We start from the raw sequence: 15,477 nt of genomic DNA, 5'->3' as shown, positions 1-15,477 counted from the left end.
GATGAACTATCCTTAGTTGGTCTAGGAGATCTTCCTTTGTGTTTGCTGCTATAAGGTAATAGCCCAAATATGGAATCAGTACAATTACTTTTTAATGCAGATGGAATGACACCTCTGCCATTATCTTCATAATTATTCTCGGCGCTGATGCTAGCCTGAAAGGGAGAACCTGAAACTGAAAGTGGCAAACACTTCCGTCTATGAAGAGGGAAAACCTCACAAATTTTTGATGTGACTCGTGAATAGGGATATGGTAGTAGGCGTTGGCCAAGTCCAGTGTTACCATGTAACAATCCTACGTCAAAAGATTTTGTTGACTTTACTGTCTCCATTTTTTAAAATTTTTTATTGAACGTTCTGGATTAGAGTTTTTAAATTGATTATTGCCCAGAACGTGCTGTTCGGTTTCTTCACTAAGAAGACGGGTAAGTAAAATCCTAGACCCCATTTTTAATTTGGGACAACCTTTATTGCACCTTTCTGTTAGAAAAGCAACACTTGATCTTGAAGTGTCTGTCGATATCTGACATTTAGCGGTTTGCTTACTATGAACTTTTCTGAAGGAGGGAGGAAAATCCAGGACTAAGGCTGAATGCACAAGGCCGTGGAACGCGGACATGAGCGGTCCGTGGTATCCCGGCCTGGCATCCTGCTGATAGCAGGAGCGCACAGCGTCATTGGTTGCTTGCTATGACGCCGTGCGCTTCATGCCGCCGCTGCACTACAATAATACACTCGTATGATCTATACGAGTGTATTACTGTAGTGCAGTGGCGGCACGAAGCGCACGGCGTCATAGCAACCAATGATAGCGTGCGCTCCTGCTGTCAGCAGGATGCCAGGCCGGGATACCACGGACCGCTCACGTCCGTGTTCCACAGCTGTGTGCATTCGGCCTAATTTGAAATTTTTTGCCAGGCCTGAAAATATTCTTTTAATCTTCCCCCACCCAACTTCTGGCATAATTGGCTTTTCCGTTGTAGTTAGGAAGTATTTCCTAGGTTGAGGAAACCCTTACCGCTTCCCCTCGATCAGGGGTGGGGAACCTCCAGCCTGGGAGCCGTATGAGGGCCCACGGGATCATTTCATGTGGCCCCAGGCCAGAACATATTGGAAAAATGCTAATGACTGCTACCATTATGGAAGCGGTCATTCGCATGTGTGAGGCACAGGAAGGTCAGAACTGCACAGTCTGTCCTTACCTTCCCTGGCCTTCTTCCAGCCGTGCACTGTGTCCTGACACATGCAGTGTCAGGACGTAGTGCATGTAGACGCACACTATGACCTGACGCTGTGCGCGGTCAGGTCACAGTACAGCGCGTCGGAAAGAAGACCAGAGAGGGTAAGTGAATCTGCAAAGAGGCAGCGCCGTCCGTAGCTGGAGAGGTAAGTTTATCTATTTTAAAATGTCTGATATGAGGCTAATGGAGGGTGGGGAGGGTCTGATATGAGGCTGAGGGGTCTGATGAGGGTCTGATCTGAGGCTAGGGGTTTTGATGCGGCTCTGATCTGAGGCTGAGGGTCTGATCTAAGGCTGGGGAGGGTATGATCTGAGGCTGTGGGGGTCTGATCTGAGGCTGAGAAAGGGACAAAGGCAGGGACAGTTGCGAAGAAAGAGGCAGGGAGAGTGAAAGCTGGGTGAACCCCTCTCTGGACCCCCCTGGGATGAGCTTGGCTGCCATTAATGCCAAATAAAGAACTAAATATGTAACATTCTGAACAAAAAAAAATTAGGCTGCTATCTGGTCAAAATGACACCTGTACTACACTGCTCAAAAAAATAAAGGGAACACAAAAATAAAACAGACATAAGATCAATGGATAGACAAATCGGTACCAACAAACTACCACTAGATGGTGGTGTAACCCACTATCAGTTTCTCACCAGCACAGAATTATTTAAAATTACATAAGATAAGATATAAATGCTATATCTCTATCAAACAGACCAATAATTAATACATCAAGAGAAACTCAGGATTTTCTGTTTACCAACAGGTTATAACATGACAAAAATATAGATTAATACAAGAACAATAAATGTTGTCCCTTGACTCTGTCACAGCCTATGACAATCAAAAATATAAATGATATTAATATGATATTATATCATACTCGGCAATCGGACTATGGAAATATAATTTCCCAGAGTTTTTCCTCTACTCAGACAATGTCTAATCTCCCATTAGCAATATGCATCTTTGCTAAGAGGACAACTAGCATTTTAGGGAGGTGTTTAACGCTATATGTTCCCACAGTATGGGAACTCTTGACTATATGCTGAGAGGAATATCTTATTAATATCACAAGCAAAGAGTATAACATACGTTACCAAGTCAAGGATGGGCAGAGTTTCGGATGACACCAGTTCTTAGGAGTTCTCTAGTAGTCAAAATATAATTCAAGTTTTTGATATCCTTTCTTATGATCTGATGGTTTTGATCTGATGGTTTGATCTCCATCTATGTTCCTCTCCAGCAATACTTATCCTCCCTGATATCTTACGTTACCACCTCCGGGATTATTATCTCCCAATCAACTGAGGAGGGTGTAACATATGTTAACCCTTTCGTGACCAAGGGTCATTGATGCCCTAATGTCCAGGTCAAAATTTACAAATCTGACATGCGTCACTTTATGTGGTAATAGCTTTGGAACACTTTTACTTATCCAAACCATTCTGAGATTGTTTTCTCGTGACATATTGTACTTCATGATAGTCATATATTTGAGTCAATATATTTCACCTTTATTTATGAAAAAATCCAAAATGTACCCAAAATTTTGAAAAATTCACAATTTTACAAATTTTAATTTCTCTGCTTCTAAAACAGAAAATCATATCTAATAAAATATTTATTACTTAACATTTCCCATATGTCTACTTTATGTTGGCATCATTTTGGAAATGTCATTTTATTTTTTTAGGACGTTAGAAGGCTTAGAAGTTTAGAAGCAATTCTTAAAATTAAGAAAATTTCCAAAACCCACTTTATAAGGACCAGTTCAGGTCTGAAGTCACTTTGTGGGGCCTACATAGTGGATACCACCATAAATGACCCCATTGCAAAAACTACACCCCTCAAGTTACTCAAAACTGATTTTACAAACTTTTTTTTAACCCTTTAGGTGTTCCACAAGAATTAAAGGAAAATGGAGATGAAATTTCAAAATTTCACATTTTTGGCAGATTTTCCATTTTATTGCATTTTTTTATTTAACACATTGAGGGTTAACAGCCAAACAAAACTCAATATTTATTACCCTGATTCCGCGGTTTACAGAAACACCCCACATGTGGTCGTAAACTGCTGTACGGGCACACGGCAGGGCGCAGAAGGAAAGGAATGCCATACGGTTTTTGGAAGGCAGATTTTGCTGGATTGGTTTTCTGAACGCCATATGTTTTTTATTTTTCTGCCGATCGTCTTGTGCAAGGGCTCGTTTTTTGCAGAAAGTGTTGAGGTTTTAATTGGTACCATTTTTGGGTACATAGGATTTTTTGATCATTCATTATTACACTTTATATGGCAAGGTGACCAAAAAATTGGCTGTTTTGGAACAGCTTTCATTTATTTATTTTTACAGCGTTCATCTGAGGAGTTAGGTCATGTGATAGTTTAATAGAGAAGATCGTTACGGACGTGGCAATACCTAATATGTATACTTTTTCTTATTTATTTAAGTTTTACACAATAATAGCATTTCTGAAACCAAAAAAATTATGTTTTAGTGTCTCCATAGTCTGAGAGCCATAGCTTTTATAATTTTTGGGCGATTGTCTTAAATAGGGTATCATGTTTTGCGGGATGAGGTGACGGTTTAATTGGTACTATTTTGGAGGTCATAAGCCTTTTTTATCGCTTGCTGTTGCACTATTTGTGATGTAAGGTGACAAAAATAGCTTTTTTTGGCACAGTTTTTTTTAATAGTGTTTATCGGACTGGGTCTATCATGTGATATATTTATAGAGACGGTCGTTACGGACGCGGTGACACCTAATATGTGTATTTTATTTTTTTATTTTTTTTATAGGAAAAGGCAATATCTTTTTTTAATTTACATTTTTATTTATTTATTTTTCATTTTTATTATTTTCACTTTCCTTTTTTATCAAGTCCCTCTTGGATCATGAAGATCCAATGGGGCTGATGGCTGTACTATACTTTGCAATGCTCTTGCATTGCAAAGTATAATACTATTAGATGCCCTGTAGGTGGCAGCACCAGATGCCTTTGCCATGGCAACCGGACGCCTTTGCAAAGCGTCCGGTTGCCATGGCAACCATCGGGCGCTGCTATCAGCGCTGCAGCCCCGATGGTTCAGAGAGGGAGCTCCCTCCCTCTATTAACCCCATGGATGCTGCAACCGCAGCATCTATGGGGTTACAGCAGAGTGTCAGCATAGAGCTGACACTCGCTGCTGATGGCGGCGGCTCAGGAATGGAGCCGCCGCCATCACACACAGCGGGGGCACCGGATCGGGGGCAGCGCTGGAATGGGGGGGGGGGGGGGTTGTATTGGGGTACGGCGGCTAACCTTGAGGGTGAGGGAGGCTGGGGCAGGAGGGGCGGGGAGACAGCATGGGGCGGACCGCATCAGGGAGGGACTACATAAATATGGATCGGGCGGGGAAACTACTTCATCAGGGGCAGGCGCGCACAGGGGGGTGTTGGAGGAGCACAGATCGGGGGGCACAGGAAGGGGGCACAGATTGGGGGCCACAGAGACACTACCTGATTTCAGGCTGTGATCTGCAGAGCGCAGATCAGAGCCTGAAACCGGCATTTTTTCCACTGCCGCGATCCGATTGGTTAGTCTGCACAGACTAACCAATCGGATCGATTGTGGGCAAGGGGCCACTCTGATTGGTCCCTTGCCGGCATTACTGAACTGTATGCTGTCCGTGACAGCAGCAGTGCGGGGGCAGAAGCTTTAATCCAAGCGCTTTGCAGCGCTTGGATTAAAGAACTGTCTTGACGTTTATAGACGTGATAGCTGCACGGGGCATGTGCAGCTATCACGTATATATACAGATTGCAGTCGGGAAAGGGTTAATATTACTATGATGTAATCTTAACCCTTGATATACTGGAGAAAACAAGTTATAAAATAATATAATATCGTCCATCTACCTCTAGGTGGCACTGTTGTACCACATAACAATTTCAACATTAATTCTAAATACCTAATAATACGTTCATATGACCTTTTCAACCTCTCGAATATACACTGCTCAAAAAAATAAAGGGAACACAAAAATAACACATCCTAGATCTGAATTAATTAAATATTCTTCTGAAATACTTTGTTCTTTACATAGTTGAATGTGCTGACAACAAAATCACACAAAAATAAAAATATGGAAATCAAATTTTTCAACCCATGGAGGTCTGGATTTGGAGTCACACTCAAAATTAAAGTGGAAAAACACACTACAGGCTGATCCAACTTTGATGTAATGTCCTTAAAACAAGTCAAAATGAGGCTCAGTAGTGTGTGTGGCCTCCACGTGCCTGTATGACCTCCCTACAATGCCTGTGCATGCTCCTGATGAGGTGGCGGACGGTCTCCTGGGGGATCTCCACCCAGACCTGGACTAAAGCATCTGCCAACTCCTGGACAGTCTGTGGTGCAACGTGACGTTGGTGGATAGAGCGAGACATAATGTCCCAGATGTGCTCAATTGGATTCAGGTTTGGGGAACGGGCGGGCCAGTCCATAGCATCAATGCCTTCGTCTTGCAGGAACTGCTGACACACTTCAGCCACATGAGGTCTAGCATTGTCTTGCATTAGGAGGAACCCAGGGCCAACCACACCAGCATATGGTCTCACAAGGGGTCCGAGGATCTCATCTCGGTACCTAATGGCAGTCAGGCTACCTCTGGCGAGCACATGGAGGGCTGTGCGGCCCTCCAAAGAAATGCCACCCCACACCATTACTGACCCAATGCCAAACCGGTCATGCTGGAGGATGTTGCAGGCAGCAGAACGTTCTCCACAGCGCCTCCAGACTCTGTCACGTCTGTCACATGTGCTCGGTGTGAACCTGCTTTCATCTGTGAAGAGCACTGGGCAGAAGTGGCGAATTTGCCAATCTTGGTGTTCTCTGGCAAATGCCAAACGTCCTGCACGGTGTTGGGTTGTAAGCACAACCCCCACCTGTGGACGTCGGGCCCTCATATCACCCTCATGGAGTCTGTTTCTGACCGTTTGAGCAGACACATGCACATTTGTGGCCTGCTGGAGGTCATTTTGCAGTTCTCTGGCAGTGCTCCTCCTGTTCCTCCTTGCACAAAGGCGGAGGTAGCGGTCCTGCTGCTGGGTTGTTGCCCTCCTACGGCCTCCTCCACGTCTCCTGATGTACTGGCCTGTCTCCTGGTAGCGCCTCCATGCTCTGGACACTACGCAAACCTTCTTGCCACAGCTCGCATTGATGTGCCATCCTGGATAAGCTGCACTACCTGAGCCACTTGTGTGGGTTGTAGACTCCGTCTCATGCTACCACTAGAGTGAAAGCACCGCCAGCATTCAAAAGTGACCAAAACATCAGCCAGGAAGCATAGGAACTGAGATGTGGTCTGTGGTCACCACCTGCAGAACCACTCCTTTATTGGGGGTATCTTGCTAATTGCCTATCATTTCCACCTGTTGTCTATCCCATTTGCACAACAGCATGTGAAATTGATTGTCACTCAGTGTTGCTTCCTAAGTGGACAGTTTGATTTCACAGAAGTGTGATTGACTTGGAGTTACATTGTGTTGTTTAAGTGTTCCCTTTATTTTTTTGAGCAGTGTATATGTAATATATATAGTGCAGGCGCCATTTTGTGCTGCAAAAATACAGCGGTCTAGATTTTTTTTAAATTGAAGCGCAATTTCTGCAACTTACCCCTAAGGGCTGTTTCACACGAGCGGATGCCGTGCGTGGCATCCGCTCCGTGAAAGAGTGCCAAGACCCGATGCAGACTGCAGAGGCACGGAGCATTAACATGACTGATAATGCTCTGTGCCTCTCTGTGACCTCTTTACTACGAAATCACAGCATCCGCTCGTGTGAAACAGCCCTAAAAGTCAAATACAGCAGTCAAATTTTTAAGTTCAGGCTATTTATCGAACTTTAAGATAAACCTCTCTAAATGTACGGCCATGGGAATTAATGTTTCTAACAAGATTAAAACGGATTTAGCAAAGGATTACCCTTTTTAATGGGCTGATTCCCATATCCACTATTTAGGTGTAAATATTCACAAAGACCCCAATATGCTTTATCAAGTAAACTACCCCACAATCCTGTCTAATATCAATCAACAATTGAGAGATTTGAATGCTCCCTTTATGTCTTGGATGGCTAGGAAGAACTTATTGAAAACATACAGTACAGACCAAAAGTTTGGACACGCCTTCTCATTCAAAGAGTTTTCTTTATTTTCATGACTATGAAGGCATCAAAACTATGAATTAACACATGTGGAATTATATACATAACAAACAAGTGTGAAACAACTGAAAATATGTCATATTCTAGGTTCTTCAAAGTAGCCACCTTTTGCTTTGATTACTGCTTTGCACACTCTTGGCATTCTCTTGATGAGCTTCAAGAGGTAGTCCCCTGTCTTCCAACAGTCTTGAAGGAGTTCCCAGAGATGCTTAGCACTTGTTGGCCCTTTTGCCTTCACTCTGCGGTCCAGCTCACCCCAAACCATCTTGATTGGGTTCAGGTCCGGTGACTGTGGAGGCCAGGTCATCTGGCGCAGCACCCCATCACTCTCCTTCATGGTCAAATAGCTCTTACTTTCAAAGTTTTCCCAATTTTTCGGCTGACTGACTGACCTTCATTTCTTAAAGTAATGATGGCCACTCGTTTTTCTTTACTTAGCTGCTTTTTTCTTACCATAATACAAATTCTAACAAACAGTCTATTCAGTAGGACTAGAAGCTGTGTATCCACCTGACGGTCCCAACCCCATTTATAAAGCAAGAAATCCCACTTATTAAACCTGACAGGGCACACCTGTGAAGTGAAAACCATTTCAGGGGACTACCTCTTGAAGCTCATCAAGAGAATGCCAAGAGTGTGCAAAGCAGTAATCAAAGCAAAAGGTGGCTACTTTGAAGAACCTAGTATATGACATATTTTCAGTTGTTTCACACTTGTTTGTTATGTATATAATTCCACATGTGTTAATTCATTGTTTTGATGCCTTCAATGTGAATCTACAATTTTCATAGTCATGAAAATAAAGAAAACTCTTTGAATGAGAAGGTGTGTCCAAACTTTTGGTCTGTACTGTGTGTATATATATGTATATATATATATATATATATATATATTAGGGAGAGTGAGACATCAATGACTTATAATTTGGGGCTTTGTTTTTATTCAGATGCAGGTGTTTCAGTTTTATTTTATTTACATTACTTTGGCCGGGTACCTGTACTTATATACAGTTGTGGCAAGACTCGTCAGGAGACGCTGTGCTGCGGGACGTCACTAGAGGGCAGGACTGCTAGAGGGTCAAAATAAAATAAATTCTCCATCATCATATTCACTCCTGCTTTCTGGTAAGTGACTGCATAAGTACCAACAAGCACAGGGCAGCGATCACTTACCGTCACCCTACTGCTGCACTTGTATGACATCAGCATCTGCGACTCATCTACCCCACACAACAGTAAACGTCGCACATGACAGTTACTAGACCGCCTGTAGCCATGACAGGGGCCGCTCGGCCGGACATCATCCTGCCAATTCCACAGAGATTTCTAGACAGGAGGACGCATTGTGTCTCCATGGCAACACACAGCGGCTCTGCCCGCTCCTGAATACAAACACAGAGCAGGCAGGTGCAGCTACTGCAAACCTCCTCCCCCTCCTCTCGGCCGGTGCCGCAGCACAGGATCAGGGGCATCACCCAGGCCTCATCACCTGACACGTGACTCCCGGCCGCCCACCGCTCTCACGTCCAGCCTGTCACTTCACCAGACTGCAAGAAGCCCGCACACCTCACCAGAAGGAACCGGAGGAGGCGCGACAGGTCTACTGCTAGAATCAGATGATGGCAAAGTGGGCGTGACAGGGATCTGCACAACTACCGCACTCAGGGTGGAGCCACCGTTCACATGTCATTTCCGGCCAGCAACATGAACGCGCACGCACACAGGAGGACGGCCTCCTTGAGCGTCCTTCGTCTTCCATCTGAGCACAATTGGAAGACGGATGAGTCATAGCAACCCGATTTTAATCTTAGGTAAGAATAGCATATACTGGGGACATAAATGTGGTTTTTAGGAGTTATTTACTGAAGAGCCAAAAGTTAAAACATGGCAAACAAGGTGATATTAACCCCTTCCCAACTGCAATCCGTTTATATACGTGATATTTGCACATGCCCCGTGCAGCTATCACGTCTATAAACGTCAAACCAGCTCTTTAATCCAAGTGCTGCAAAGCGCTTGGATTAAAGCTTCTGCCCCTATCCTGCTGCTGTCACGGACAGCTTCAGTCCAGTAATGTCGGCAAGGGACCAATCAGAGTGGCCCCTTGCCGACAATCGATCCGATTAGTTAGTCTGTGCAGACTAACCAATCAGATCGCGACAGTGAAAAGATACCGGTTTCAGGCTCTGATCTGCGCTCTGCAGATCACAGCCTAAAATCAGATAGTGTCCTCGTAATACCCCTTCCCCCCGATCTGTGCCCCTCCAAGCCCCCCTTGTGTCCGCCTGCAGCTCTTCTGCTCCTGCGCTCATCTCCTAAAGGCAGCTGCCCTGATGCTGTCTGCCCCCGCCCCATGCATTATCACCCGCCCCTCCTGCCCCAGCCTCCCTCAATGTTGGCGGCCGTACCCCCCTGACGCCCCCCCTTTCCAGCGCTGCCCCCGATCCCCATTCCTGAGCCGCCGCCATCAGCAGCGAGTGTCAGCTCTATGCTGACACTCTCCTGTAACCCCATAGATGCCGCGGTTGCGGCATACATGGGATTAATAGAGGGAGCTCCCTCTCTCAACCATCGGGGCTGCAGCGCTGTGATTGCAGCACCCGATGGTTGCCATGGCAACCGGACGCTTTGCAAAAGCCACCTACAGGGCATGCTGTTGCCACCTACAGGGCATCTAATAGTATTATACTTTGCAATGCAAGAGCATTGCAAAGTATAGTACAACCATCAGCCCCACTGGATCTTCATGATCCAAGAGGGACTTGATAAAAAAAGAAAGTGAAAATAATAAAAATGTAAAAAAGAAATTGCCTTTTCCTATAAAAAAAAATGAAAAAATAAAATACATATTAGGTGTCACCGCGTCCGTAACGACAGTCTCTATAAATATGTCACATGATAGACCCTGTCTGATAAACACCATAAAAAAAATTTAAAAAACACAAAAAAAAAAAAAATAGCTTTTTTTGTCACCTTACATCACAAAAAGTACAACAGCAAGCAATCAAAAAAGCTTATGACCACTAAAATAGTACCAATCAAACCGTCACCTCATCCCACAAAAAAATGATACCCTATTTAAGACAATCGCACAAAAAATAAAAAAGCTATGGCTCTCAGACTATAGAGACACAAACATTTTTTGGGTTTCAGAAATGCTATTATTATGTAAAACTTAAATAAATAAGAAAAAGTATACATATTACGTATTGCCACGTCCGTAACGATCTGCTCTATAAAACTATCACATGATCTAACTCCTCAGATGAACGCTATAAAAATAAATAAATGAAAACTGTTCCAAAACAGCCAATTTTTGGGTCACCTTGTCCCATAAAGTGTAATAATGAATGATCAAAAAATCCTATGTACCCAAAAATGGTACCAATAAAAACCTCAACACTTTCTGCAAAAAACTAGCCCCTGCACAAGACGATCGGCAAAAAAATAAAAAACATATGGCGTTCAGAAAACCAATCCAGCAAAATCTGCCTTCCAAAAACCTTATGGCATTCCTTTCCCTCTGCGCCCTGCCGTACAGCAGTTTACGACCTCATGTGGGGTGTTTCTGTAAACCGCGGAATCAGGGTAATAAATATTGAGTTTTGTTTGGCTGTTAACCCTCAATGTGTTAAAGAAAAAAATTTAATAAATGGAAAATCTGCCAAAAATGTGAAATTTTGAAATTTCATCTCCATTTTCCTTTAATTCTTGTGGAACGCCTAAAGGGTTAACAAAGTTTGTAAAATCAGTTTTGAGTAACTTGAGGGGTGTAGTTTCTACAATGGGGTCATTTATGGGGGTATCCACTATGTAGGCCCCACAAAGTGATTTCAGACCTGAACTGGTCCTTAAAAAGTGGGTTTTGGAAATTTTCTTAAAAATTTTAAGAATTGCTTCTAAACTTCTAAGCCTTCTAACGTCCTAAAAAAATAAAATGACATTTCCAAAATGATGCCAACATAAAGTAGACATATGGGGAATGTTAAGTAATAAATATTTTATTAGGTATCACTTTCTGTTTTAGAAGCAGAGAAAATAGAAATTTGGAAAATTGAGAATTTTTCAAAATGTTTGGTAAATTTGGGATTTTTTCATAAATAAAAGGTGAAATATTTTTACTCAAATAAATGACTATCATGAAGTACAATGTGTCACGAGAAAACAATCTAAGAATGGCCTGGATAAGTAAAAGTGTTCCAAAGCTATTACCACATAAACTGACGCATGTCAGATTTGTAAATTTTGACCTGGACACTAGGGCATCAATGACCATTGGTCATGAAAGGGTTAATCACCAAAATACAATATTGAAAAAAAAAAAAAATAATAATAATAATATAAATATATATATGTGACAGTTATCCTTTAAACTCCTTCACTGTATTTGCAGCTACAAGTAGCCTAGCTTCATGTGTGTCTAGCTTCATGTTTTTTAGTTTAGTTTGTAAAATATTTTATTGTGAATAAAATTGAGAATGTCATCATCTTGGACATACGAGTTACATCAAAATGTGCACACGCACAATGCGACATGGAATCAGACATTTACATAGACATTTTTCAGTAATTTTATAAAGCAATAAATAACATCATCAAGCGACAGATAGTGACTTCCTATCAACTGCGTGGTCTACCGTCAATTTTAATCTGCTTGGGTATTGTTAAAAAGTGATGATTCGAATAGATCCTCCAGTGAATGGTAGGCATGGCATAAGGCCATCCTGTTTCCCTTTTCCTTTTTTAAGTAAAGTCTCGAAATTTCTTCAAAGACCCCCACACCTTGTCAAATAGAGGGGTATTATTGATCTCCCAATGCGCTATTTGTTCCAACCGGTACACCTGATCGCAGCGAGCCATCCATTGTGGGACATTAGGCACTATACTCGATTTCCAATTTGAGGCTATGAGGAGTCTAGCTACTGCCAGAAGGTGTTGATCTAAGCGGTTGGTATGTGGAGTACGACAACTCGGTGGGGAGAAATGTCATTGCATCCTATGGGGCGAATACTAATGAGCGCTTCCATTATTACTAGAGGACTGGAAAGTGGTGAATGCAGCGCTCCCCGGGCGCTGTACTCACCGCTTCCTGTTCCTCGGCCGCTTGCTGTGCTGTGGCAGAGGGCGCTCTGTGACCCAACACTGCGCATCGGGTGACAGCACAGTGCACGGCAGAGAGCTGGATCCTAGGACCGGTGGTGTCCAGAGCAGGAGAGGTAATCTTTTTTTTCTTTGCTCTGAGGCATGGGTGGGTCTTATTTATATTGGGGGTCTTATCTGAGGTCTGATTGGGGGTCATTCACATTGGGGTCTGAGCTGAGGTCTTCTTGGGGTCTTCATAACATTGAGGGTCTGATCTGAAGTCTGATTTGGGGTCATTTACATTGGGGTCTGATCTGAGGTGTTAGATCAGACCCCCAATGTTAATAAGGTCTGATTGAGGGTCTTATCCATTGGGGGGTCTGATTGGGACTGTGAGCTGAGATCTGATTAACATTGGGGGTCCGATTGGTGGTCTGACCTGAGGTCTAATGAAAAATATGTCTTTCTTATTGTCCCCCCTCTAAAACCTAAAAGAAAGGAGAGAAAAGAGACAGGAGGCCGCGCCTCGTGTGTGTGGCTGTATTTACGGTCTTATTGCACTATATACAAGAAGCGCTTACCATATGTTGTTGTGTGGAGCCACAACAACTGTAAAATGCTTATGCTGGTATTCTCCCGTCCAACGTGCGGGGTCCTGTACTGCTGCCAAGGTTCCTTTTTCTCTGCCCCAGGTGTGGCAAGAGAAATAAGTATGAAGATAAAAAGTAGTGGTTTTATTGAACTCTTTTTACGGCGCTGAAAACAGGAGGAAAATTCTCATAAAATATTTTTAAAAAAAGGAAAGTAGCTATTTATTCTTTTGCCAACGCGATTCAAGGGCGCACAGCCCTCTTCATCAGGACAATAAAAGCATAAAATATTTTATGAGAATTTGCCTCATGTTTTCAGCGCCGTAAAAAGGGTTCAGAAAAAACACTACTTTTTACCCTCTAAAACCTAGGCACATCTTATGGGCAGGTGTATCCTATAGGGCGAAAATATGGTATATAGTAACAAAAAGAAACTTACCCTCCACAATCCCATAGATTCAGCACTAAGTTGCCCAGAAATCGGACATGAGAGTGCTCAACATCAACTGCAAGAGAAAGAAGCACAAATGGCAGAACTGCAGAAAGATGAATGCACTTAGAGGTATTGTAGTCATTGAATTAGGTCTTACTAGTTGCACCCAAACGACGCGTGTCTCGTGCAATGTAATTTGCAAAGATGATGGATCTCATGCTGGTCTTTCCCGAGCCGCTCTTTCCCATCAGTAGGACCTGGGAGAATAGCAACATCTTAACCAATGCACTTACTAGACAGTCATTCTGCTGGACTCTGCATCAACCTCAGAGAGCAATGCTCACATTTGGGCAGTAAATTACCTTTTTTTTCATGGCTGTACTAGGCATCACACAACCAAAGATATCTGCACAAAGAAAAAAAAACATCATTGAACGACAATCTACATCAAGGCAGCTGAGATTGGCACACCTGTATACCAGCCAGGCCTCTGCTGCCATCCACTAAACATATCCTTATAAACAGGCGGGCTGCCTTCTTCCAGTATGTGGAGTTACGGCCCAAACAACACCTACCTCGCACCCTGCTTCCCTAACCCTGTCAGCAGCAAATGGTAGATGCTAGAATGGAGAACTTAGAAGGAGGTTCGTGACATCGCTGGTCACATGCTCCTTCATGGTCACATGACCAGGAGCTTGTGTAAGGAGGAGGGGCTGTGTGTATGAGCGCATGCAAGCAGACCTGGCGTACCAGAGCTTCATGAGGGATGGTGTTCTGCCAGATTCCTGTACCGCAAGTGACGCGGGCGCACGGGAATCAGCTGGTGGAGGGTGTGCGGGAGAAGGACTTCAGACCGTACACCGCGCGTGCGCACTTAGGGGTAGGTAGATTATCCAGCACAAAATGTTCCATCAGATTTCCCTACCCCTGAGTGCACACAAATCATCAGGAGCAGTTCATCCTTACCAGAGCTGAGTGCAGAATATCGAGGTCACCACATAGCAGAGCTGAGTGCGTGATATTGGGGTCACCACATAAGCGCTGTTCCCCAATATCCCGCACTCAGCTCTGCTATGTGGTGACCTCGATATTCTGCACTCAGCTCTGTGGTAAGGATGAACTGCTCCTAATGATTTGTGCGCACGTGTGCACTCAGGGGTAGGGAGAGCAGATGGAACATTTTGTGCTGGAAAATCTACCTACCCCTAACTGCGCACGCGCGGTGTACTGTTTCATGCATGAAGTCCTTCTCCCACACACCCTCCTCCAGTTGATTCCTAAGCATCCGGGTCACATCCGGTATAGCGTTCTGCCAAGGTATAGGAATCTGGCAGAACACTGGTTTTCTGCCAGATTCCTATACCTTGCCAGAATGCTATACCCGGAAGTGACGCGGCCGCACAGGAATCAGCTTGAGGAGGGTGTGTGTGCTATGGGTGTCCCCAATATCCTGCACACAGCTCTGCTATGTGCGCACTCAGGGGTAGGGAGATCTGCTGGAACATTTTTCACAAAAAATCTACCTACCCCTGAGTGCGCACGTGCAGTGTATGGTTTTGCGCATGCAAATAAAGTAGGTGCGGTTTCACACATGCAAATGAAGTAGGTGCTTCTCCCGCGGCGGTGAAATTATTTTTACGAATCCAGTGGATCTGCGCGATCCACACACACTCTCCTTAAGCTGATTCCTGTGCGGCTGCGTCACTTCCGGGTATAGCATTATGGCAAGATATAAGAATCTGGCAGAACACCGGTGTTGCGCAGGCGCACAACAACATGGTAGGGACATTTCATGGCTGAGTTTGTGAGAAGCAACTTCTCAGCAGGACAACGGCCGACACTGCGCATGCGCCGGGAGCCTCAGCAGCGTTACAGGGTAAGGGAAAAATTATGGGCCAGTGCGCGCGCGCTCGGCAGACACGGAGATCTGT

The 15,477-nt window shown here is 44.0% G+C and overlaps 1 protein-coding gene across 1 annotated transcript in view; it reads right to left on the bottom strand.

The window, feature by feature from the left end:
* The window catches only part of LOC120977225 (ras-related GTP-binding protein A), a 119,334-nt gene extending 105,015 nt beyond the window's left edge, over positions 1-14,319 (bottom strand). The window contains exons 1-4 of the mRNA XM_040405057.1: positions 14,122-14,319; positions 13,909-13,952; positions 13,704-13,803; positions 13,553-13,619 (exon numbers count right to left, since the gene is read on the bottom strand). Of these exons, the coding sequence (XP_040260991.1) occupies positions 13,553-13,619; positions 13,704-13,803; positions 13,909-13,935 (194 nt within the window). The 5' untranslated portion in view covers positions 13,936-13,952; positions 14,122-14,319. The remainder of the gene's footprint in view (positions 1-13,552; positions 13,620-13,703; positions 13,804-13,908; positions 13,953-14,121) is intronic.
* Positions 14,320-15,477: the final 1,158 nt, after the last annotated feature.

The sequence above is a fragment of the Bufo bufo genome, chromosome 8 (assembly GCF_905171765.1).
Source record: "Bufo bufo chromosome 8, aBufBuf1.1, whole genome shotgun sequence".
Classification (NCBI taxonomy): Eukaryota; Metazoa; Chordata; class Amphibia; order Anura; family Bufonidae; genus Bufo; species Bufo bufo.
This window is presented reverse-complemented; position numbering and strand designations above follow the sequence as displayed.